Genomic DNA, 27,453 nt, shown 5'->3' with positions numbered 1-27,453 from the left:
TTACATGACATAAAAATATGAAACATAAACAACAGCTTCCAGCTATTGACAAATCATACAAAATATTCTTCTTAATGACCAGGCATCATCCAAATACTCAGAGAAAAAAATGACTTTCAAAATTTCTTCAAGTATTTATTTCTCAACCGAACAACCTCCCCTAACATAAAGAGCTACACAAAAGAAATACGACTAACTTGCATAACAAATTGACAACGTCGATACTGATCATCAGTACCGATGTAACACCCTGTTTCTGAATGTAATATTGAAACAGGCATACAGAGGTCTTCTCTTTTTAGGTAGATTAAACTTCACATCATTTTTTTCCAGATGTTCTCATAAATGAGTGAACAGTATCTTTTAGCAAATCAGTATTAACTTATTTCTGGATTTATTACTCCTCATACCCAATGTTCTGAACTAAATATGCAGGTACTTGGCCCAAGGACCAAATGCCTGTATGTTCACCATGAGAATGTATTGTCTTCATTCCCATGAATCTGTTCCACTGTCTACTAATAAGTCTCCTGTGACTTCTCTGATTGGAACAAATTTATTTTCAAAAATTGAAGTACATATTGCTCATATTATTTGATCCCATATAAAGTAAGTTTTTAATACAAAACTTGTACTGGTATTTCATATTACAGTGTTGCCAGTATATTGACATCTAAACAGATCCAACAACTTGTGATGGCCGTTTCATTATATTTCCTGGCACCTTATGGACGTAAAAATACTTTATATCTAAAAAAAAAAAATTGACAGATGAATCAGTAATCAACATAAGAACTATGTGTGCGCCCTTGAACTTACACATCTCCGATTTTTTTTTTACAGTGTGACGTGAAGGGGACCAGCCCAGATCAACACTTCACCTTGACTGAGCATGCACAATGCCTATCAAAGTCATAATGGGTCCAGAGAGTGAAAGGTTAACAAGGGCCCCTGCTCTAATTTGCAAAGTTTGTTTCTCAATAAATCAACCAAAGTGTAACCTGTCTCTTTCCCAGTGCATGCTGGGATGGGCTCCAGCCCCCCACCAAAGGGGTAGGGAATAAGTGGTGAAGAAAATAGTCTCATAGATGGATGGACTGTCATTTACATGAGTAACCATAAATTATGTTAATGAACTAATGGGTGCAATAGAAAATTGAATCCAGCAAGATTAATATCTGATAAATAGGAATTAACACATCATTGAAATGGGATTTGATGTGTTCAAATTGGGTCATCCATGTACATTCACTGGACATGCCTTTGAATACTGAATGGCTCCTATTTATGATTATATTACAGAGAAGTATGAAATATTACACGTATAGCAGCATCTGGGGGGTGCCCTGTTTACTGATCTACATGTCAAACACTGTTCTTGTGGTCATTAAAATGGTATTTGATTAATAATTTAACAATAAATGTCCCATATGTTATTTCTAAAACATCAAATTCTTTACAAAGGGAAAGAAACAGACTTGGATTTGCTAGTTTTGCTTTGAGGCTGTGATCATTTACAAAATGAATAAAATAAATGAATTACAATAATTCTATTTTAATGACAAAAGTCTTTTAAACACAAATTCTCAGTTTAAGTGCGGTTTTTTTTTTTTAAGTGACAGGTTTGCTGCCCTCCTGCGACCAGAGCTGATCCTCCAACTAATACAACCATGCTGCCTTTGCGGCACATAAAAACACGGTGTTTTCAGCTTCCTTGTGGAAAAACGCAGTTGTACACAGTTGTTGGATGTCAGACAATCCCTGATTTCAATTGATTTATTTGATCAGTAAACAACGACCCTCTTAATTAATGTCTTATTTATAACTACCCTGTGTTACTCAGTAAACGATATAACGTAATCTATCCACTACCACCCAGTCGCTTCGATGTCACCAAGATTTCCCACAGACACGTGAACGCAGCGCCGGGACCAGACTGCCTTACATTGTTACCGTTGATTTCTCCCGTTCAAGCCAGCATTTTGTCTTCCGCGAGCCAAACCGGGGTCACAGGCTCCTGCAAAACGCATGCAATCTCGGCTACATTTGGCAGCGGGACACGCACCGGCGGACTGTAAGATACTTTGCAGTGTATTCATACAATTTGTCTCAGTTTTCGGGACCGTGAAAGCGACAGTAACGATTGCAAAACATACGAGCTAACGTTAATGTTCATCTTCCAGACTGCAGAGGGATATAAAGGTTACAGGGCGAGCGGTGCTTTTCATTTAGGAAACGGTTTGTCTCATGCAATGGGTTTGTTTGTTTTTTGTGCGGGGAGGGGGCACTTTTCGCTCCGCAGCCCGACAGGGTGAAACACCTGTCCGGGTGCCCTCGGGTCATTATTTGGAAGATAAGCTAACGTAATGACTTAACTCAGCAGTCATTTCCCCTCCTGGACTGGAGGCAGGAGGAGGCTTGGTGTGGTTCCCGTGACTACACCACGCTTTCCACAGGTTCATTTGCATTCCTATCCAGCCAGCATACTCAGCGGTGGTATTCGTGTTACCTTTAAAACTGGCAGCTGTTACTGCCCGATGATTGAAACGGGAAATTAATAAGCGAGAGTCGGGAAAGATCAGCTCCAGGAGTCGTGACGTCGCCCCGGAGGTGCAGGTTCAGTTTGGGCTCCTTTTGTTGACTGAACGAACGCCCACCTTTCCCCAGCAACACCAAGGTGTCGTAGTCTAACGATCTAATGGTTTCTCTTTTATCGCCCCCTTCCTGGTGACCTCTTCCACTGGGTTTAAGAAGCCCTAGCATGAGGAGGATTCGTGGCTGCAACCCTGCCCAGACCGGAGGCTGCTGGTAGGGATGGTGCCGCTGTGAAGAGCCGGCGTGCCGTTTCCGAGGACGAGTCTGCGGTCGGGGGAAGCGAGAGGAAGGAACATGACTGTTTTCAACCCGGAAAATGTTGAGGAATTTTATGAAATTGGAGACGAGCTGGGGAGGTAAGTTTGACTGAGGTCTTTGCTTATTCCTGGTGCGTATCAACTTCCCCTTTACATGGCTGAGGAGTGAGATGGAGGATGGGTGGCTGGGAAAATACCTTATTTTCTGGGGATGATTAAGATAATTGACCTGCAGTTTACATACAGACTGACCATAAATATGTCAGTATGTGAACTCTGCATGCATACTACAATACATACTCTCTCACAAACAAGCATGCACGTACACACACTGTGTATGTGAGTAGTCACAAGGACATGCATCCCCCCACACTGGGAGTGTGTCAGATAGGCTTTGGTTGATGCAGTCCATAATGCATTGTTGTCAGTGATGAAGAGGTTGGCGTTTATTACTGTAGCTGCTTCGCTGGAGATTGATTGCAGGAGGGGGTTAAAGCTATCACTGAGCATCTTTACAGAGAGAGCATTTACACCAGGGCTCAGCCTGCTCTCGCTTCATTCAGTCTGGCTTTGGTCAGAGGTGGATGCTGACAATGCGGGTGAAGAAGTTTTGAATAGTCTGACAAATCACACGAGTTTGGGCAGGCACATGTGATATGTGGGTTGTTGTTTTTTTTGTCTGGGAAGTTAAATGATGAAGCAGTGCGGTGACGCACAGGCTGAGGAGTAAGCAATATCCTTGATTTGCTGTGTTGTCCTGCCAAATATGAAACCAGTGTCAAAACAAGTCACTGACTTCTTTTTCAGGTAGCTTCACTTTACTGCATCGTATAGATCAAAATCCACGTTACATAATTTCAAATTTGGAAATGACACCAGCAAGGGTGCATTTGTTCCCATAGTGGCTCGCAGATGCCTTCACCTCCAACTGTTAGAAACAGGGAAATGTATCTCTGCGAGTTTCTGGTTGTCATTGTGACACTGCTGGTAATAATCAACCAGTTGTTTTCGGCTCTCCGGGGTCTTTCTGGCAGCGCTGCTTCTCCTTTTGGCGCTCACTTTCCCGAACGGTGGGGGAGAGCCGAAGCTGCTTCAGTATGCTACTTTGGTAATAGAGACGATGGGGGAGCTTTGTGTAATGGGATTGAGTTTCTGGCTGGAGGTAAAGAGACGGCTACGTGAGTGTGATAGTCTCATTTGGTCATCGCCCCAACACCAAGATCTCTTCTCTATTGTGGATTGACTGGGAGATTAGAGTTTAAATCAAGTTGTCTGCCCCTCATAGTCTAATCATCTTGAAAGTTTACAACATTAGGAGCGTTGAAATATAATAAACATTTGCCGTCTGGTAAAAAAAACAACAACACCCTATTTCTACAATAAAAGCATCTGCACAACCTTCTGTTTTGAGAGTGCTTCTGTGGAGAGCAGCCGTGATAGAAAAGTGCACAAGTTGTCTTTGGAAGAAGGATTTCATATCTTTGAGATAGAAGAACTATGCATGGCTTGGGGGGAGCTCAACGTACAAGTACACTTGATATTTAGTGTCAGCCGACTAACCTATCGCCTACAAAATGCTTGCGATTATATCTGTTCATGAACAGAAATGAATAATATGTACTGTATGTGGGAACCATGTTTTGCATTTGCTTAAAAAGGCATGCTGGTGTCCAAAGCAATGACGAGACACCGGGCGTCATGAATGTCATTTGTTAAACTGGTGTGCAGAAGGGATTGCGGGGAACTTGAAGTGAGCGAGTGAATTTTCAGTTTTCTTCTCCCAGAGAGTTGTTAGGGAAATCTTGTGAAATCATCTCTGCTGTGTTACTCTCACAGCATGGCTCTGCTCTAATAACACAAAGTACACGATTGTATCGACATTATTTAAATCTCGAAATGTGTTGTTTTTATCCGCTGATGTCGAACAGCAGGACTGAAGGCTTATTTCTCTTCAGGGCAAAATTTTAATGAATAAAACGTGTGCACTAACAGTGCAGAGCAGGCAGCATTATGTTATGGTTGAAGGAATTGATTATGCTTTTCATCAAAACTCTCAAATTGGCAGCTCTGTATTAACAGTCCAGATGTGTTGGAACAAGGCCAATTGAGAAGTTTTTGCTGAACGTGATTTACGCTTTTGCATACTAACGTGGATGAACTTTTACATTAGCTGGAGTTAGTTAATACTGTTGAGTACTGGTATCCATTAGCAACATAACCAGCACTATGAAGCACTATAAAGCCTCACAAGCTTTAAGACAGAGCTTTTTGGGATGACTGTACTCCTGGCCAGACTCTGGCTGGACTTGGATTGAGGCCCATTTGTGTGGTTGGCAAAATGGGGAAATGGGAAATCACCCAAGCAGTGACTTTATCCTCTCACTGACATTGACACCGCTTGCTTTGGAGTTTCTGCATGGTAGAACTGATGCCTGGTTAAGCCAAGCATCTAACCTTCATTAGTATGGAGCCACAGTGAGCATGCAGGCTCTATAATGAGGAGGAGACTGTGAAAGAAAGCAATGCAGCTGTGGAATTTAGTAAATAGTCACAATCTAATGTTATATAATCTTGTCAAATAGCGTCTCTCTAGTCACTTGACTCATTGTTAAAGCCTCTCAAGTGTTCACATTATTCAGAATGATTTATTGATCTGGATTTAACCACAGTACCTTTCTCAGCCTTGTCTGTACAGTGTTTATATACGTGTGATAAATTATGCATTTTTTTCTTGCCTTACTAATGTCAACCTGGAGAAGTGGAATTATTAGAAGTGCAAAATGAGCGTTTATTGAGAGAACTGCCAGTGTGACAGTGAGTTAGCTGTTGAGTCTCCGGGCGAGGCATCAGGTTGTTGCTTGCAGAGCTGCCCTGAAGAGAGTGTGATAATCCCAAGCAGATGCATTAGTGGTCATACCCTCCCTTTTGAATTGTGTCCAAAAACAGGCAGTTTGTCTGCATCCTGGCTGTGTTTGAAAAGGCCCCTGACAGAAATTGCTCCTCCAAACCCTTTCCTCTCCAGAGTCAAGGACGGACCACATCTGTGCTCAGTTGATCTCTCTAATTGCTTCTCAGATTGGCAGAAAATTCTCACTTCATGCTTCGCATCAGCGGAGAATCACGGACGACATTACAGCTACTGGCATCTCAGAGGATCTCCTCTTTGATGCCTCCTCAAAATGATGGTTAAGTGAAGGGTGAAGTGTGGTTGGAGTGTTTGGAGGTATAATAGTGGTGATTATGGTGTATGGCTGTCTGACTGCAGGGATAGATGTACTCAGAGGTTATGGCTTCTGTGACCTGTATTTTTTATTGATAGTCCAACGGTCGTTACATGGTGCGTATGTTGTAGAAATGCAATGATCAATTGAACATCCGGAAATTCATCTGCAACATTTTCAATAATTGTTAAGTCATTTGATATATCTTTAAAACAATCTTTGCTGCTTTGCTCTAAAAAAAATATAACGGACCGTTTTTGGTTATAATAATGGGTGGATTTAATACATCTTTAATGAAACCCATTAAACTCTAATATGACGTACTCCTGTTGTGTGGGAATCGGAGAATATCTGGGACACTGTACAGCCTTATAATCATTTTCATTAAAAAAAAATCATGAAAAGAGGATATGAAAGAAAATAAAGCCTAATATCAGGTTTTAAGTATTTTCCCATAGCTGTCAGCAGAAAAGAAACCTCCATCACAGTGGGAGACGACACTGACGGGCTGATATGGGATCTTTCACACAAGACCAGAAGTAGTCTAGAATATCACCAAACCATTATATTATTCTGACCATAGCATGCAATCATTTGGGATTACCTCGGATGAGTTAGAAAGTGGCAACCAAGCCTGCATGACGGAACTGATGAACCGAATCTGCTGTTTGGTCATGTGGGTGTAGTTCAGTTTTTTCTTCTTCAGTTTCCCTGTTGTCATTTGTTTACAGTGTATCACTGACTCAGCCACTTTCTGCCCGACTTGGGAAGAGAGAAATGACATTTAGCCGACTGTGGAATTTATTTGGTGTGTGCCTTTCATCTGGGCCACAGGGCAGTTTTACACGTTGCGTGTTTTTGCAGGGCTCTGCCTCTATCATTAGTCTGACCGCAGTGTGGCTCTCTACCAGTTCGCCCTCCTTTTGTGTCTATGGACCGTGTGTGTCTGTGTGTGACTGTCATTCGTAGAGGAGGAGGAGGAGGAGGGAGGGAGGTTCTGAGCAGCTTCTGCAATGCAAATGAACTTAAAAAGCGTTAAGCTGAGACTGCATTTGGGTTCTTCCCCTGCAAAAATCTCCCCAAAGACAAATTTCTATGACTACAGAACAGGATTATATGCAAGACGTCCACACGGGTGCCTGTATTGAACTGCGATATGATTTTAAATTGCTTCATCCCTCAGGAAACCGGTTGTCTTCTTGAAGGACATTAAAAATATATCTACAGAATATTAACGACAGAAAACTGCGACATCCATTTTTGCACACCAGCAATGCCTTGCTAACACTCGGTGGAGACAGTGCCCCGGCTACTGACCTACATTTACCCTCCTCCCCTACCCTTGGCTACATTATTGGGTGGAGGGGCCGTCTGGGTAGCAGGAGTGGCTTGATGAGGCCTGTCACTCATCCACCCCACCCTACTCCACCCCCTTCGCCCCTGCTGTTGTATAAGGGCAGCTATACGTATTTTTTTTTTTCAATTGACAACTCTGATGTGAAGGATTATCCTTTGAACATATTACCGCCGGTGTGGTTCTTTTAGTATAATCACATAATAGCATACGTTTATAGCTACTTTAATTTGAGCTACTTTAAAACGATGACACTGTCTTATAAGCTGATGCCTGTTTTATCCAAAGAGCAATGAAGATGAATGTAATACTGTAGTCGCTTTACTTGTACCCACGTTATGAAAGGTGTTTGAATATATGCCACGATCCTGTAGCGCACAGGAGACTTTACATTTTGGTGAATTGCGTTTGAAAAGAAATCCACGCGTGGTGATTGCCAGTGTGGGTGAATGGACAGTCAGAGACGAGAGCATCACCTACAGGAGCTCGTACTTTACCAGCAGACAGTCGAGTGAGCGGAGATGTTACTGAAGAGCCAGACAGGTGATGGACACATGATCTCCGAAAACAACATGGAGCCAACGATGGCGTCCAAACATCCGTCCACGGTTTATTGTCGGCATCAGATATTGTATGTTGCAACCTCAAAGTGGTCATGCGAATTTCATCCCCATTTTTGTGTTTACTCTGGAAGCTGCCCTTTTTATGGTCAAAATCACCACAGCTTTTGGATGTATAAAATATAATATGATATCAACATATTTTGTATTTATCTCATAAAACATGTGAATAAATTAAAAGAAAACTTAATAACTGGGGTCTAAAAGTCAAACTGAAAATATTTGCCGCTTCACCAGTAACGGTGTAACAGCATTACAAGACGTGTTTCTTTGTATTTACATTTTAGTCATTTAGCTGAAACACATCTACAACACTGAGTTTAAAAGCACACTGAGCTCCAGCATGTCTATTGGCAGCATTATCTAGCAGTAGTAAGGAGTTTCTGAGTCAGAGAGGCTTGATATGACCTTCGAGATCATCATGAAAGAGAGGTTTGCTGGAAAAAGAAAAGCAAGAGAAGTAAAGCCTGAGAATAGTGGTTGTACTTGAAAGTCAGTGGTGAAGTAGCTTTACGGGCAGACAGTATTCCTACAGGGCTGATGCAGGGTTGAGCTCGCTTTCTTTATTTCCCTGCTCTCTGTCTACATCTTGAAGAGCACTCTGTCCACCTTCACGTGGATGTTTTGAGCTTCGTGTTAGTTCCAGTCCGACTCTTCAAATAGCTTCCAAGTCAGATTGAAGTCGGACTCATTTAGAGTGTCCTCCAGGAGCGTAATGAGTTATTTTCAATTAATCTATGCAGTCAACGGGGGATAATTGGATTCCTGCCAACTGTGTTAGTGGGTGAATGGCAGGGGTTTGACACAGTGTGTGAATGTGAATGTATGGGTGCACGCAGACGTTGTGTGTTTGGTGTTGGTGGTCGGGGGGGGGGTTACAATCCTTTGTGGTCAATTAGCAGAGATCTGCAGGCAGTTAAGCATGAAAACTGAGGGGCTATAAATGTCGGGGAAAGATAACTTTCCCCTTTTCTGTCTATTAGCCTCCTTATAATACCTCGGCACTCTTGTTAACACTCTGTCATCAGGTCTTTTTTCACTGGTTATTAACAATAATGAATCTGATGACTGCTCTTAAGTCAGCTGGAACTGCTGCAGGTTTACATGGAGACGTATTGTCCACTCTCAGGACATATTATCCCAGAAGAGCAGACAGTGTAATAGCTTTTCTGAATTTTGTTGTTGTTGTTGTTGTTGCTTAACATTCAAATAGTGTAAATTTCTCTGAAACTCTTAATTTTCCATCTCACACATGCTTGCCCACTTACGTTCAAAGACATTTCCCTGGGAAGATGCAACGCTCCATGTGACACTATATTTACTAATCAGACATGAAGCGCTTTCAGTGACATGGCACTATTATTACCAGATCTCTACATAAAAAGTGGCATATTTTACTGAAATCTGACATGAAATATAAAATCAGATGGCTGTTCTGGTTTACCATTCACCCACCCTAAAAACACTCCAATGCATAGGGGTGATGCTTTTCTGCTTTATGAGGTAACAACAGCTTGTTTATTGCAGATAAAGGATATTAAAAAAAAAAAGGTTTAAGTAGTTCACATGAGCAGTGATAGCCTCCAATGCTGAACACACAAAGAACACATGTAAGCAAAACAATCTACCATGAAAATGAATATGGCACCTAGTAGAGGACCAGAGATGTGTGCTCGTCTGTAATCATATGTTCCATGTGGGTTTGTTATGAGATGGCAAAGACAAAATATCAAAGCAGTGGTCCTTTGTCATAAGTGTCAACAGGCCAACAAGCACATTCACCTGCAAGTGAGCACATGCAGCTAGTCAAGACGTTCCTAGTAAAGGCTGCATCCTCCTGCTGACCCACTTCACGCTTTTTGTGCCACATCTTTGTTTGATTATTAACAACAGTGTGTACAAGGAAGGACCACCGGATCCACTGGTGCGTCTAACTTTTTCATTTAGGAGGAACCGGCAAGTGATTTAAAGGATCTGAATATTTTTCACCGTGCCTCTTGGTGAAGCAATAATACATCTTTATACATTTTATGTATCGTAACATAATAATGCACTTCACTTACTAAAATGATCATTTTGGCCCATTTTAAGCCATTATAATTTAGATCATTGAGAAGATTGTGCTCAGAAAAGGCAGATGTGCGATAGACTTGGACCCGATGTAGAAGTCACATCCACTCTGTGGTCTTTTGTGTAGAACTGTTATTTAAGAATGGAAAGCATCCAGAGAAATGGCATGTGGAGACCAGTGAACCACACCGCCACACACTAACTCTGCTCCCCCGCTCAGCCGCTCCGCTAGTTATCCGTTATCCGTTCGCGTGCACGCTGCAGCTCAAATTCTTAACGGTGCTCTTTCAGTTTTTAGGACCACCCAAAAGGCGAAGTTGCTCTTTAAATTTGAGTCCTTAATTGATGGTTACCGACCCGAGTTTGTTTACGCTGCCTGAGCTCCAGCGCTGGCAGGGCGCGGTGGCGATAGGTCTGATGAAGCATGTACACCCTCCCACAGACGGCTCTGCTGCCGGTCGGCCTCATCCCAAGTCCGACCTGCTCCCTCTTCTTGTGTCTGCTTGAACCGCTCGGCTCTCCAGGTGTGATTCCTCGTGAACCGATGACGCTAAAATGGCCCAAAACTCTGAACTGCACGGTGATTCACGTTCATAAGTAGTGCAGCATTCGGAGGAGATTAGAATATATGTTTATGTTTGTTTAAAGCTGAATGTCAGCGCATTCAGATCTTCTCAATTTCAGGCACTCTGGTTTCCACCAAAATGACCGAACTCTGGAGCCCCGGACCGTTTCTTTGTTCTAATATTATTTGTGGACTATTTTTTTTAACAAGTGTCATCTTTAACACGCAAGATAATTTGAATATCATGAATCCTTGAGGGGATTAAATATCATTGTTAATGAATATTCTGAAGGATTAAAGTAGAACTATTGTCAACTTCAGCATATTAAATAAAGCCTCGTTCTTGCTCAGGCTTGTCTGACCGACAAACCGAACAGGCCGGTTTTGTTTGCTTTCTGGTTGGGAAACGTTCCAGTTGCTGTTTCCACACACACACACACAAGACTGCATGATAATATTTCTACACAGATGTTAAATAGCAAATGCTGTTTTATTTATTTATTATTGGAGCCAGACTTGTCCCAACAAGGTCCAGCTGTTTAAAAACACTACGGCCAGAGTGTCTGGTCTTTTCCCATTTGAACAACGCTACTCCCACTGAGCATCAGGGTTTCGCTGAGCTTCATAAAAGGGTCCGAAATGGGACAAGAATTGCAATTTTAAGCGCAATGCGCTGCCGTGGTGTGTTGTAATGTTACGTGTCGTTGCTGAGGTGTTTCTCTGAGACACGCATTGCTCTTAGTTTGACTTAGTTTGTTGTAATTCTCACCTTTTGTCATGTTGGTCTGGGACAGTCTCACTTTAATGGCCAAACAGGGTTTCATTTACCAGTAGTTTCTGTCTTACTTTTAGTAAAATATTATCCAGGTTGCGAAACCCAGACATCTTGTGAGAATGAACGCTGCTTAAAGAAGTGCTTTTCAGATCAGCCCTGTCTTGTGAAAAGAGAGCCCACCTGTAAAGCTTTAAGGCCGCAAGGAAAGTCAACAGTATCCTAGTACTTTATACAAACGCTGTTTTACACCATTTGAGCCAACAATTCTCAGTCCTCAAGGGGCAGTGTAAAGATACCGTTTCCATGGCTACGTTATATAATTTTTTTTTTAAATACATTCCTGTCTGAAGGAGGAGGTGATGGAAGTGTCATAAAAGTTCCAATGTGTTCATTGGTTTGAGCGGAAGTGAGTCCAAACAGAGGGGGTCACCTGTCTCTTGATTTTTCACACTATAGCAGCGCTGGCTGCAACACTCGACACTACCGACATGTTTCAGGTGCCAACGCTATCAACTCAACAACACGGGAAAGTCATTTTGCTTATAGTGTCTGACATGCTTGCGTGGACCATGTTTTGGGCCGTATAGATGTGCCCGTTGGCCGGAGCCGACGTGCTCAGTTTTATCAGCAGCTAAAAAAAAAATCATATCTCTTCTCACACTCTCTTTTCTTTTCCTCAGTTTTGTCTCTCTCTCTCTCTCTGTCACTCTTATAGTCCACTCATTTACTTTAGGGAGTGCTTGTTAACAAATCCATAACACTGAACCACTGCATATTCATATATCTTGTATGAATAGAGGTAAACGTGAACTTGAGGGATTCATTAATCCTGTTAATCCTTACAGAATTTCATGCCCAACATTTTCTGCTGTGCGTTTCCAGGTGGACCCTTGTTGTCGTTCTGAGTTGCCTTGACGATATTTATGCTCGCGCAGTCTGTCTTGTTTGGTTTCCTTGAAAGTCCTGTCCTTGAAGATCAGCGTTTTGTATTGGCTGTGGTGTTTCTGCTTTGAGATTATCAACTCTACTCACTTTTGATTAATGTCAGTCAGGTCAGACCGTAGGTGAAGAAAATCAGCTCTGTTTATGTTGCGGTATTAAAACAGATCATTATGTACAATCGTCATTTAGTATGTGATTTCCATTCCAGAGATTCTCTCATCACAACAGGGTTTAATTAGCACATTGCATTTTTGCAAAACCTACAAAACCCATCTGTGCACCTGCTGACTTTCCCTGAGTCATGACAGAGTCAACCACCTTGAAACCTGCTGAATGTCAGTTTCACCAGACATATAGGGGCTCTGTTCTGAAAAGCAAGCACAAAATATAACAGGAGACGATAGATGGACCAGCTGAAGCACCAGCAGCTCCCTTCATCACCTCCTGCTACCTTCTCCTTAGTTGTCCAGACATCTTCTTGTTTTGTAATTCTATCATATTGTATTCAGTCTGATATCACGTTGATTTCTACGTTTTTGTTGAACAAAAGGAGCACAGACGACAGATAAACCGTAACCTTTTTTTCCTCATTAGAAGGACGACCTGCGAATTGTGAATCGAGGATCCAACATACGTATGATGTAACGTGTGATATCAGAAAGAGTATAATTTTGCTTTTAGTAGAGATATATACTCACACGGTTTTAAAAGTTGCCAAATCGTCCCACAGTCAAATTAGTATGATATTGACCTATACATCTATTAATCTTTGTTCTCCAAGTGTAAGGACAGATGACTACATGATTTTACTCCATGGCTTGTATTTCAGCAGTGTGTGAAATCTGCAGTGATGTGTGCCTCAATCAGTCGAACAATGTTTCAATCAGTCCTACAAGAATATTGATACGGATTTGTTCTCTTTAGCTTTTTCAGCCAACCAAGAATATACATCAGTGATTTTGACCAAATCCTGGTGATTAAATAAGGTATTCTTAGGTTTACAGAATATTTGCAATGCATTAGCACTGTCTTGAGCTTCATGAATTAGCTGGAGGCCAAATACAGATGTGTGCACCTAATTATTTTGTGTGTACAATCCCCACTCCAGCGGCAGCTGGGTGTTCATGGGCGATCTGCCCTCCAACACTTCACACCACTCTCATATTTCCAAGTATATATACCAATCACAGTCAACAAAAATGTTTGTAGACATGTGCAATAGTTAAAGTGAAGACTGATTCGAGTGTCCACCGTATTACAGGTATGTCATGAATGGGGATTTCACAAGTTCCTGTGTGATACCTTCCATCGGTGCTGGACTTGATGCTACGCTGTTGCTTTTTCAGCTTAATTGAGAGTTCCACTGTTCATCAATCCATTCGTTATGTTTTTATTAGGCTTTCCTAGTTTTCTCTGCTGAACTATTTCCAGGCACATTTGTACACATCTGCCTGTCTTTTCCTTACAGGGGAGGGTATAATGTTTCTGTCCATATACTGGTCTTTTAGTCCACACCGTTTTCTCTATTAATTCTAGCAAAACAACCCTCTAATAAGAGTGTGTTTTTTTGCCTCAGGAGCTCTTGACAGTGAAAATGTTTGGATATTGTGGTGGCTGTAGATCATAACAACTCCGAAGATGGTAAACGAAACCTTTCACCTCTTTACCTTTAAGCACAATGTACCCATTGTCTGTGGTGCCTTAAAACTGCAGAACTGGGGGAGGTGAATGACATTCCTCTGACACATTGAATGGCTTTTCACTGCAGCTACGAGACGAGGGCAAACACCGCCTGCCTCTCGTTTAGTTTTCTGTCAGTAATCTGTCTGTCAGAGGTCTCCCTTATATTCATTTTTTGTTATTTGTTTTGAAGCTGCAACTGTGTCTATATGAGACTTCTCCTTTCTGAGTCACATCTGGCTGCTCGACTGTAAAACAGATCAAGTGGAAAAAAGTCCATACACCTGTAGAACGGTCTCAAATCCTCAACCATGTTAGAGTCGTGTCGACACGGCTAGTTCCTATTTTCAAAGCAATTCAAAAGTATTTTATTTAAACATTGAACAAAAAGTTTGGAAATTTGTGTTTGGTAGATTATTTCTCTGTTGTAACAATGCTTCTTGGCAGTACATTTTATACCGTTGGAAAGCCTGTTAATTTCCCTTTTAAACGGTGCCCCATTTGTAAGGAACATGCATTTGTGGGATGAGCAGCACAGCTGAGTATGTGGGTTGCGCCCATGAAAAATTTGCCAAATCTTCTCTGCCAATGCCAAACAGCTTATTCTGCTGTTGCTATTGACCCTGGTTTGGTGGATTGGATGATTGAAGTCTATCAGTAACAAGGAAGAAACAAGACATATTGGCAATTTTACAATTTATTCATTTATACAAACAGTCAGGAGCCTCAGTAGCGTGTGGAAGAACCATACACAGCCACAACAGCCTGGCACCTCCTCCTCATGCTGGTCACCAGCCTGGCACCTCCTCCTCATGCTGGTCACCAGCCGGGTCACTCTGCTGTGGGACGGCATTACACTCCTCAAGCAGGATTTGTCGCAAGTCAGCCAACATGGTTGTGTTGGTCACTCAAGCACGAACAGCACGCCCAAGCTGATCCCACAAGTGTTCAGTTGGGTTGAGGTCAGGACTGTTGGCAGGCCATTCAATTCTCTCTACTCCCAAATTCTGGAGGTAGTCTCTGATGAACCCCGCTCTGTGGGGGCGAGCGTTGTCATCTTGGAGGATGGAGTTCGGTACCCAGACTGGAGAAGTGGGATTGCCGCTGGTTGCAGAATCTCATCTCGATATCTCTCTGCATTGAGATTGCCTCCAATGAAGACAAGCCTTGTTTTTCCAGTGATGGAGATGCCGCCCCACACCAACCCTAACCCCACAAAATAATATCAAAAACAAACAGACAAAGATGTAAATGGATAGGCAATGTGGCAAAAAATATTATCACAATAAGGATTTTTTTTTTTAATGTAAGATGTGAAAAAAAAAAGAATCCTTCAGTCTCAGAGAAATTTGGCACCGGAGAGTTACGTTTGAATTCCTATTTTGTGTCCAACTTTAAGAAAACAAAGTATGATCAAATGACGGATGTCTTTTTATCTTGTGTGTCCACTGTCTCTCCTTGGTTTGTTTGTTTTAATGTTGCTGAGACTGTTGTCACTTTCTCTATGAAAATTTAAATCAGCAAACATTTTGATTGTAAAAAGTCAGTTTTGGGTGATTGCAATGGTAAAAAAATGTATTGACCATTTCACCGCTGTTCCTTTCATACTGATTGGGCTCCAGAAAAAGTATATTTGGGCGACTGTGCTTGGAAGAGCGAAATCAACCAACCAGGTTGGTGATTATTTGTTGTTCTATGACTGGGTAGAAATAACTATTTTGCTGTGATGTAACTGGCTGTTTATGTATGTAATGATCAGTAACGTCCCCGTCGACAGGATACCAATACTCCTTATTTGGTAATGTCGTGAAAACAGTTAAATAAACTGGTATTTAGTTTTTATAGTGTCTGTTGCCCAGCCCTACCCTGAGCACTGATGTGTAAGAGTTGTGAAACCGTTTGAGGTTTCCTGGTATAGTTCAGATTTGGTTTTGTCATGCCAGGCATAAACTGCAACCATGGCATCATTAATACTGAATAAGTTGAACAGTGGTCAGAAAAACCTCCATCAGGACATCCTGACAGAATCCACACTCACACACACACACTGTTTACACCCACCCAGGACTATCTACCACACTCTTCCTTCCTCCAAGCAGCGCTGGTTCCTCTGCTCAGTTTCTGAATCCTGTTGCCGTGGTTACTCTTCCGCTGTACACAATGGCATGGTGGTTGCATAATGTTTTTCTGCCGGTGCAGTTTGTGGCCCACACTACCGCTGAGTGGGCTGGGAGCACTCCATGCCGGCCTCCCACACTTCTCTCCCTGCTAATGAAAAGCTTGGCCTCACCAGGGAGGTTTCACACTGAATCCTTTCGGACAGCTGAGAGCCTCGGAGCCTCGGAGCCGGCGGTTGCTGCCCTGCTCCAAAGGCACTGTCCTTTTGACTTCTCTGTTCGAGGTTGAACTGCATCGGTAGTGACAGATACAGTGTGTCTGCAGCTGGTGGGATCCAACTGGCTTTTGAAATAACAAACAACCTGTCATATCCAGACAGATATCAGTGTGGAATCACATTAAAGGCTTCAGACTAGATTGTTTGAATGACAGGTCGTGGCTCTACGTTAGCCGTTTAAAGATTACTTTAAGTGTTATTTTGAGTGGCAACCTTTTTTTTTTTTTTTTTTAATGCTTTCGGTACATGAGTGTTTTTAAAGCTTTGATTTGAGGAAGAAAACAGTTCAAAACTCAAATTTATTTGGTTTATTATCTCATCAAGAATTTAGAAGTTTGAACTAATGAATATTTAATATTTGTTGTGAGGAAAACGCTTTCTAATAATTACGAGTATGAGTAAATGATAGTGTCATTTCTAGTACTACTGTAACCAGCAGTTAATTGTCAAAAAAAAGTTGTGCTCAGAGTCCTGCTTCCAAAGCAGTGAATGGGAGGTGCAATTACTGACTATAATTTGTCAGCAGTATGTAGTTTCTGTTCCGTTTTTGTCTGCGCTGTAATCTATATTTATAATTTCTTTGAGAACATGAATCGCCAACAAGTGTCAAATGTAGACGAAGTTCTTAGAGCTGTATCAACTCCAGCTCTGCAGTAATAGACTGATGTTGTGAATTTGGACACTGACAATGGATGATGCAGTACACTGGGACTTTATTCATCCCCCATGAGCCAAAGACAATTTAATTAAGTAGAGAAGCAGGACTATAATTGCAGTGACCAGGCACATTTAAAGGGACCCATCACATGGAACAAAGACTGTCGGTTTCCTTCTTTTTATGAGATGTGGTTGGAAATTAAACATGACCCAGATCCTCACAGGGGTATATTGTTGAGAAAAATAGTTTTGTTGTGCAATTGCTTTAAACAATTGCAGAGATCTTAATGGGGAATCAGTAGGATCAACTGCTGTAATGTACCTGTAAACTGAGCCGTTTCCCACTTTCACAGTTGTACTGCCTTCTTTCTCTCACTCTCACTTTGTCTCTAGGTTTTGCTCTCTGAAGTGCCAAACAGTTTGGCAGTGACGCAGTGATTCTTATCCCCATGAAATATTCATCTCTGATCTTAAAAGCAAAATGTATCAATGCACAGCACATCCTACAGTTCTGACAGTTATTGAAGCACCTAATGAGTCATGGTCATCACCTGCGAGGTGAAAAGGCAACAAACTAAAGACACTTCAAATAGAGCTTCATTTCATCATAGCATTTGCAATTATCTGTCCTTCACCCAATATAAGTCTTTTCCAGAAAGCAATAAAATTATGTTCTTTTCCTTCAAACGCACATTGATTTGCTGATGTTGGCTGTTGTTTCAGTTCTGTAAACTTAGTGAGCATTCAAGCATTTTAGCCTGCAAGAAGTTTAATAAACTTGTGCAGGCAGTCTAAAAAGAGTTGACTTTATAAAATTATATTTTCCTGTTTATTTTAATTACCAGGGAACTCAGCCCTTTAACATAAATTATAGAGTATGATGATACAATTACAATTTGACCTATGACAGGATGTTGTAATGGGTCAGGTCAGATTTGAATGATCTATGTCACTCAGGGTTTACTCTGATTTTTTTTGGCCTCAGAGACCTATGACAAGCATACCACTCCATAGCTCTCTCTGCCAGGCAGGCATGCTGATGATCGACCCCATCAGCCAATCATTGGGCAGCATAAAAGCTGCTTTGTGACAAAGCTGACAGGCAATAACATTCATGCCAGATTACAGCGCCGCACTTTTATCTGATGGCTGCATTACCCAACCTAAAATGTAGATGTGTATTTAATGAAACCTAATCCTGTTCACTAAACCTTCTCCAGAAAGTATGCCAGTCAGTCGAGTAGATTTAAAAAGGCAGATGTGAGGCAGCAGTGTAAATTAGGCATTTTCTGAGATGATCACAGGGATAACCACTTGGCAAACATCAGCGCACACTGGGATGTCATTAGTGGTTAAATACAGTTGAGCAGATGCTATCATTGTTGTTTTTTTTTAAAAAAAATTTTCAATCGTGTCTATTTTTAAAATTCTTGTAGATTGTAGTTAAAATGACTATAATTGAGATTTATAATAATGTGCCAGATCCCAGTAAGACAAAGTGAAAGGGGTCACATGGTAATGAAAATACAGCCAACTATCCCCCGAATGTGCAGCTCTGCTCAGCTTACCAGACTTTTATAGCGAGTTTCAGCTTCGTATTGAGTTGTCCGGCTCACAACTTTACTGTTTTGGTTTACTCTCATTACTTTTATAGAGGGAAGCTGTTTTTAATGGAAAATGGTGGGACCCACTGTGCACGAGCTGCTCACCACCAAAGAGCAGTAAGAAACTAGCCGGTGAAAGTAGTGCAGCATTTACAAGCAATAGAGTCAGATATTTCCCTCACTAGTTGGTGGAGACCAAAATCTGAGCTAAAAGGTTGCGATAAAACGACTCCAAATTAATGATATTGTTGCCCCTTAACTTTGGGCTGTTTAAATAGACAGTTTTTGGCATGTTTTATGTCAAGCATTGTTGTGTACACAACTTGTTTCTGCCTCCAGTGGGGCAGAAAAACAAACATTTTCAACAATGTTAAATGAGTGCATGTCACGTGACTCGCAGTATGGTTTTTTTTTTTTGTTGTTTTTTTTTGTTACTGGTCACCGTACACTAGAATGAGCAACATACAAGACATGCAACAAAGCAAACTTGCTCTGTGGTTCACAGCAACAAAGAGGACCAAGCTGTAGGCGAGATCACACTCATTGTGTTCTCACTCCATCAGTCCATGTGCATCCGTATCACATTTGACAGAGAAGCTTTGTGTGTGCGCTGTGTGCCTTTCTGCCACTCTGCAAGGCTGCCTGCTATTGTACTTAACACTTTTCAGCTTTTCAGCACCCTCTCATATTTCGCAGTAGTAGTATGCAGAGCCAATCAATAGCTGGCTCCGTGTAGTGGAAAGGAGATGATATACAATGTCTTATTGGCCTCTGTAGCACAAGGACATTGCTGCTCAATTTAAAAAGTTTGCTGTCTTATTTCTTGTGTTTTTTTTGTCCATATCCTTCAACGTCATAATTTGAAAGAGTCTCTTTCAAAACCAGGAACCTCATAACTGTGTTTTACGTCATGAAAACATTATCTTTTTAACTTCAGCCTATATTTTATGTTTAACAAGTAGTCATTTTGTTCTTGTGTAATTATTTGGCCCTTATTAGTGCTTAAACAATAAGTGAATTGACATACAATACGTTGCCAAGTGTACTTGGTTTAGGCCATATATTGAGCAACAATGAAAAACACTTTTGGACTCCTGCCCTAAAAATTTTCTGCTTTTCTGTTTCATATTGAAAATTCAATGGTTTGAGTTTTGGACTGTTGGTTTGACCGAATAAGCAAACCGAAGTTGTAAGGTTGGGCTCTCTGAACCTTTATGTCACTTATTGAAAAACTGTGTTATCTGGACAAGACTTTTGAACGCTTGTGATGTCACAACCTTAGGCTCATGTCTTCTGTCTGCCCTGCGAACAGCCCGCTGTCCAACTTATGTTGAGAATTTATTGAAGATATGAAATCTGATGATTAAAATGATGAACTTTTAGGTAGGATTTGCCTATCAGCTGCTCATTAGTTGTTGTTGTTGTTGTTGTTGTAGTTGTACTACTACTATACTGTGAGCCAGCAGTCAGCTCTAATTCATGAAATGACAGTTGTGTGGTGATGTAGGTGCCATCATCTTTATTTCTTTGAAAACATCCCTGTTGTGTTGTTGTGGCCTGGCAGCTGCTGTAAACCTACTCCAAGCTCAGGTTTAGTGTTTTGAACTGACATGCTGTCGGGGGAAGTGTTTGATAGATATTCTCTCACAGAAACGGTGTTTAATGTGTTGCAGCACGCTGATGATCTGTTGCAAGAACGGGCTATTATTTTATCTCCATACAGTATGTAGGATACCGCATGGTGTGGGGGTGGTGAGCTCAACATGTCATGATATACATTGCAGGATACGGTTGTGTGTGTACAGATGGATTATGGCAGGATTGAGGCCAAAGATTAAGAGGTTGAGTATCATGCTTTCCTTTTCAGGGCAGGTCGGAATTTCTCATTTATGAGTATCTAATGCTGTCCAGACAATAGGAAGTCGGGTCTTGGACAAAGCTTGGTCATACATTTTCCAGTTGGAAATTAGACTTTGATTGTTACAACACCAGGTTTATTTTCTGCATTTCCTTATCCGGGATGCAGATGCATAAAGATATCAAGGAGATTTCTACTTCCCTCTGAGATCCAAAAGCCAGCTGGGAAATCAACTATCCAGTCAGGCACATACAGATTTTCTGGGCATGTAGTTATGTGTGTGTGTGTGTGTGTGTGTGTGTGTGTGTGTGTGTGTGTGTGTGTGTGTGTGTGTGTGTGTGTGTGTGTGTGTGTGTGTGTGTGTGTGTGTGTGCGCGTGCGTGTGCGCATGTGCGTGTCATCTTCAGCTGCTGTCAGCCGAAGCTGTGCCAGACATCCTGCGTTGACAACTTGAACTTCAGGCTGAGCTTGTTATCACCTCATTCTCACAGAGGAAGCTGCCTTTCCAACACAAACCGGTGTCGACGTATGAAAACAAAAAAAAAATCTTGAGTCACGTTTAAATAAGGAATGCATATTTCACACACTTCGGTTCATTAAATAGTGTCAACTACAAAACTGCACCGACTTGTGAATTTGACCATAAATCTGGATCTGACAGGCCCGGCTCCCCTTAAAATTCAAAGTTTGTCAGTGGTCTTTTTGTCTAAACTTGGCATCAGTAATCTTTTCATCTGGTGGTATTACTTGTGTTTGTAGTCCCCGGAATGGATATATTACTGCGTCTAGAGATGTAGATGTAATTAAGATATTAATTATGTCACATTTCCAGGATTTGATAGCGACCAAAATTAACCCTAAAGGTGTCATCGATTACTTACTCCTGCCTACTTGAAGGTGCAATAATCAATACCTGTTTAGTGTTAACGTGAGGTGACGATAACAACTATAAAAGTTAACTTTGAGAAAACCATCATATGAAACAAGCAGAAATATTTTCATTAGAGCAATCTTTCCTCCATAATGAGAGAAGTAGAGAACTTAAAAGAAAGAAACATTTTAAATAAAAGCATAGCCAAAATCACTGCAGCATAAGATGACATATCCTAACATTTAGTCCTCAGGTCTGTAAACAAAATCAAATCAAAATTGAGACCACTTCGGTGATGTCACTTGTCTTGATTTCTTTGTAATGACAACAAATATCCCTTAAGTATTCTTGATTTTGTTGTGATGACAACAAACCCTTGATCTAAACATCCCAGTGCTAAATAATTCACTGTTACTGCAGTGAATCGTGATATTTCTGTTTAGTCTTTGCATTTCTCTGTTTTCTTGTCCATTAAATCACCATTGAACGCCTCTTCCGTTGGCAAGTAAACCACCACGTTCTTCTCCTTTTTCTCATTCACGGTCTTTCATGTTGAAATCGCGTATCAGCAGTTGAACATCCTGTTGAAGAGCTCCAGCTGCTTGCCCTTTTGACTGCTGCTGTTTAGTTTCAAATGTAAAACCCCTTACAGATAACATAAGTGATAAGAATGGAAATATACAGTAGAAGTAATATACAGTTGTGAAATATCTGCTGCTGCTTGTTTTACCCAGACAGTTTTAGCCACTGAATGTTACCCACTGGCAACGCTTAGTGTTGTTGCTGTGTTGTGTGCTTGTTACCATCAAATACACTCCCTGCCCACTCCCACTTCACTGAATTTTGTTCACAAGGCCTTGCTGCTGCTCATTACCACTGAACATTGTTCATTCCAGTGCTGCCTCATCTTGACAAGGCCAGACTCCCAGTCTGAGCAGCAATCTCTAACTAAGATCAGCCATGCGAGGCCGCAGTGATTTGACAGCTCACGAGTGTCCAGCGGTCGGTCCGTAAGGCTCTGTACTATCACAAGTCCACTTTAAAGCTTTCTCTTTGTTGCTTATTTTGCACCCTTCAATCCGCTCTTACCCCCCTTTGTGCCATGTTAAAGCTTCCAATACTGAGATCTTTAATTTCAACCCCCACAGAAAACAGGATTTAGTTTGCAGCTTTTGTCAATTATTTTCTCGATTGATAAACAGTTTTGTATATATTATGTCAGAAAACAGTGAAATGCCCATCAGAATTTCCTAAATCTCATGGACACATCTTCAAAAGGATCGTGTTGTCTGACTAACAAATCAAAACCTAAAGATTTTCTGTTTACCCATATGGAAAATACAAGCAGCAGATCCTCTTCTTTTGGGGGGTTTTGCACTTGAAAAACAATGTAAACAATTATAATTGTTTATTGAAATATTGATGAATTCTTTGTTATTGATTCATTGTTTATTTGACTGAATGTTTCAGCTCTACGTTCAATTCATTTAACCGCTGCCAGTGTACAAAGTTAAAGCTATTTAGTAAGAAGGACTTGTTTGATTTGATATCTGCCGCGTGAACAGTTTTCTATAGGTCTCTGTAGGCTGTAATAAAGGCCTCTCTACAGCGAGAAGCTTTGAAGCAACAGTTCAGCTGACATAAAATCCAATTTGTTGTGTTCGTGTTCTGGTTGTTTGCATGTAAACTGACTCAAAGCAGGTCAGTTTTAAGAAGCAGCTAAAGTAGTGTTTGTATATGCATCTGCGCTTCCATGTGTTTATATTCAACAGGCAGGACCGCGTATAGTAAAGCTGAGGTATCTTTGGATTTGGAGGGCTGAACCGTCACTCCCGTATGGACCAGCTGGGTGAAGAGAAGCACGCAGCAATAAATCTGTTAGCCGCCGCGGTCTCTTTCCACGGATAAACACCCCGTATTAAGTAACGCAAGGCTCTGCACGGCATTGTCACACACCCAGGCAGCCTTGATAGACACAAACAAACATGTCTTCTCCTTTCCTGCCATCCCCTCCCCTCCAGTCGCTTTAGAGAAACAAGTAGGCCAAAAGTGGGAAGCCTTGTCTGCGCTTCAAGCACAACAAAGGGAACTCAGCAATTTGATCCTGCAGACTATCTGCAGAGGGTTGAGGGGGAGAGGTGCTCTTGAAAAACCGCCTCGCTGCGTCTGTTTTGTCAGTGATTCCCAGGAAGGGTTTTTCTCCTGCTCATTATTTCTGCCCCATCTCTGCGCTTATTCAGCAGCATTCGTGCGAGTCAGTGCTCTCCCTGCACATCCCAGGAGGATGGCAGGGATTTCCCTGCTAGCCTCTGCTAGTAAGTAAACATAAGGGGTCTATCTTACAGGGGGAATCCACCACATGCTCCTGGTAACTTTGCTCTTAGCTCTTCTAGATTTTAAGAGCTGAGTCTCAGCTCTGAGAGACAGACACTCTACCAGGGGATGTGCGTTTGATTTTCAGGCCGCATTTGGTTTTTGGTTTCCCTCCACTACCTCACCAAGGGAGGAGAGCTCAGTTGAACCGCTGCCATTTTCCCCTTGTTTGTATGTGTGTGCAGCTGGTGTTGTTAACGAAGGGTGGGCTCACTTTCACCTCTCTATCTGCGTACATTGGGAGAGCTTTGGAACAAACAGAAGTTTTAATTCCCACAGGCTTTGCTAATTGGTTTTATTGTGCACCTTTTAGCTATGCTGTTGTTTCCTTTCAGCATAGTTTACGTGCTTAAATTTGATAATGGTGATGGAAACCTGTTCCATGTTTAATTGATATCTGGAAGATTGTTCATTATGATAAAAAAAAAAAAAAAAAAAGGTAAACAAATGTATATTTATTCAGGCCTTTTAGTTTTTGGACTTAGTTTAATTTCTGCAACACTGAGGAGCATTATTTCTGATCAAATTATATCCAATTGTGATGATATTAAACTGCTCATTTTAATACTTTAATTTAAATATTGTTCCATCATTCAGAATTCAAGATCTTCTGCTTCGATTGCTGTATTATAACTATTTTGAATGTTCAGTGTCTGTTGGCTCAGTAAAGAGAAGAATCTGCATATTCAAACATTTCAACAACATTATTGTTCAACACTGTCAACTCTTCAACGCACCTTTGTCTTTTTGTATATAATCACACAATTAGAAAGGTCACATGCAGCCTATGAATTATTTTTGCTGCAGAGATTGGAAAGAAATGTTGTTCCTGGACAGATTCATGTTGGTCGTGGCTGGCAGAGGAAATCATGAATTCTTTTCCCACCAAAGCTTCCCACCCTTGTCTAAATGTTGTAACATAATGACTGTGGCTAAATTTGTAATCGCGGTGCTTTGCTGAGTCTGAGTCTGAGTCTGAGTCTGAGTCTGAATCTGAGTCTGAATCTGAATCTGAATCTGAATCTGAATCTGAATCTGAATCTGAATCTGCCCTGCGTGTTACCCAACCCGAGAGGAGATGTTGCTTCTATTCAGCTTCCTCCCATCATGAAGCGATCATCCAGGGCCACTGTTACGCTTTACTGCAGGTGTTTGTTAGAGCTCAACCTGACACCTCACAGGTGCTTGAACATAATAATCCATCTAATAAAGTCATATAACTTCCCCAGTGAGCCCCAATAACCACTACCGGGTTTGCTTTTCTCCTTTAATCACTAATTTGAGGTTGTTGTTTAAAATGATTATTCCTGAAGTATCAAGTTCAGGAAACATTTTTGTTTACTGAATGGCATTCATGCACTAGAAGTTATAGTCCATATGGTCATTGAATAGATGACGTGTACGACTTTTATTAAACCATAAGAACTTCAGTGATATCGAGATAGAGTTATATTTCAGTGCATCGTGTGAGTGAATATGGGGGCGAGGCAGCTTGGGTTAATTGGCTTGAATTTGTATGCATGAGGTTTCATTTATCTATTCAACTGTCAGGCACCATAAGAAAACTTACAATGTATCACTCAGATTTCTATATGCAGAGAACTTTTCAGTTTGTATCTATTTGTAAGTTGGACTTATTAAAAAAAAAAAAAAAAAAAAATAAATTCTTTGTCACTGGTGTAGATCAAAAAGCAGAAAATCAAACCGTTGTAAGGATTGAAGGGTGCTGCACTGACTGGAGAAGTAAATGAGAAATGAGAAAATCAGCAGTAAGTTCCAAAGACTCACAGGATGTCTTCAAGATGATAGATAGATAGATAGATAGATAGATAGATAGATAGATAGATAGATAGATAGATAGATAGATAGATAGATAGATAGATAGATAGATAGATAGATAGATAGATAGATAGATAGATAGATAGATAGATAGATAGATAGATAGATAGATAGATAGATAGATAGATAGATAGATAGATAGATAGATAGATAGATAGATAGATAGATAGATAGATAGATAGATAGATAGATAGATAGATAGATAGATAGATAGATAGATAGATAGATAGATAGATAGATAGATAGATAGATAGATAGATAGATAGATAGATAGATAGATAGATAGATAGATAGATAGATAGATAGATAGATAGATAGATAGATAGATAGATAGATAGATAGATAGATAGATAGATAGATAGATAGATAGATAGATAGATAGATAGATAGATAGATAGATAGATAGATAGATAGATAGATAGATAGATAGATAGATAGATAGATAGATAGATAGATAGATAGATAGATAGATAGATAGATAGATAGATAGATAGATAGATAGATAGATAGATAGATAGATAGATAGATAGATAGATAGATAGATAGATAGATAGATAGATAGATAGATAGATAGATAGATAGATAGATAGATAGATAGATAGATAGATAGATAGATAGATAGATAGATAGATAGATAGATAGATAGATAGATAGATAGATAGATAGATAGATAGATAGATAGATAGATAGATAGATAGATAGATAGATAGATAGATAGATAGATAGATAGATAGATAGATAGATAGATAGATAGATAGATAGATAGATAGATAGATAGATAGATAGATAGATAGATAGATAGATAGATAGATAGATAGATAGATAGATAGATAGATAGATAGATAGATAGATAGATAGATAGATAGATAGATAGATAGATAGATAGATAGATAGATAGATAGATAGATAGATAGATAGATACTTTATTAATCCCACAAGTGGACATTTTTTCGCTTTATTAATCAAACCACACAGATGGTGTTTAATCAAGAACAGGAAGTGTTTTTCTCTTTTCATTCTTAACAAGACTTTCACACCAGTTCCCACAAATTCACACGTTACACTTTTCCTCTGCATGAACTTTCAGCACTGGAAAGTTTGAGAAGGATGTGCTGATGGCTGCTCGCTTACATTGAGGTTCTGATTTGTTGCAGTTATCAATTGTGGTTGTCATCAGATGCCAACATATTATGGCCTTCCTGCTCTTCTAGTTTCTGTGGTTACCACGTCACCGGGATGCTTTTTAGTGAGTGGGTGTATAAAGAGAAACATTTTATTTTTGGCAAACTTAATGTTGCAAGGTAAACAACACTTTTTGAACGTGTCGGCCAAACATAAGCATTTTCATAAAAGATGGATTTTGTCAGCTGTCCTTTTAAAGTATGAAAACATCCAAAGACAAGTCGTCAGTTTATCGTCGCTTCATCCTGACAGGCATCCGCGTAACAGGTGTTCAGGTGTTCAGGCCACATACTGTGAAGTTGTGTGTGCATTACATGTAATACATATGTGTACATTACATGCACACACTGGGAACAACAGCCCTCTGGTGAGGGTGAGGCCAGAAGAATGAGAAAGACCTCTTCCTCTGCTCTCTCTTCCTCTTCACATTGTCTGCTCGGTGCCTCTGGCTCAGCTGCAGGACGAGTCACTTCCTTAAAGAGTCGTCTTTCCTTTCACAGTTCAATTTCTCATCAAACAATTTAACTCTGGCCAGAATCACAATCCTTCCTGTCAGTTTAATGTGGTTGGTCATAGTTTTATAATAAAAAAAGAA

At 40.6% G+C, this 27,453-nt stretch overlaps 1 protein-coding gene across 5 annotated transcripts in view; it reads left to right on the top strand.

The window, feature by feature from the left end:
* The first annotated feature begins 1,944 nt into the window (after nt 1-1,944).
* The window catches only part of dapk1 (death-associated protein kinase 1), a 78,297-nt gene continuing 52,788 nt past the window's right edge, over nt 1,945-27,453 (top strand). Inside the window, exons 1-2 of one of the 5 annotated variants that reach the window (XM_069705984.1) lie at nt 1,945-2,074; nt 2,755-2,951. In XM_069705984.1, coding sequence (XP_069562085.1) covers nt 2,890-2,951 — 62 coding nt within the window. In that variant the 5' untranslated portion in view covers nt 1,945-2,074; nt 2,755-2,889. The other 4 variants (XM_069705981.1, XM_069705986.1, XM_069705985.1 and 1 more) reach the window with 4 other exon arrangements.

This window comes from Brachyistius frenatus, unplaced genomic scaffold (assembly GCF_029030835.1).
Source record: "Brachyistius frenatus isolate BFR_SWC_R1_liver_20210118 unplaced genomic scaffold, ASM2903083v1 Contig_60, whole genome shotgun sequence".
NCBI classification, from domain to species: Eukaryota; Metazoa; Chordata; class Actinopteri; family Embiotocidae; genus Brachyistius; species Brachyistius frenatus.
This window is presented reverse-complemented; position numbering and strand designations above follow the sequence as displayed.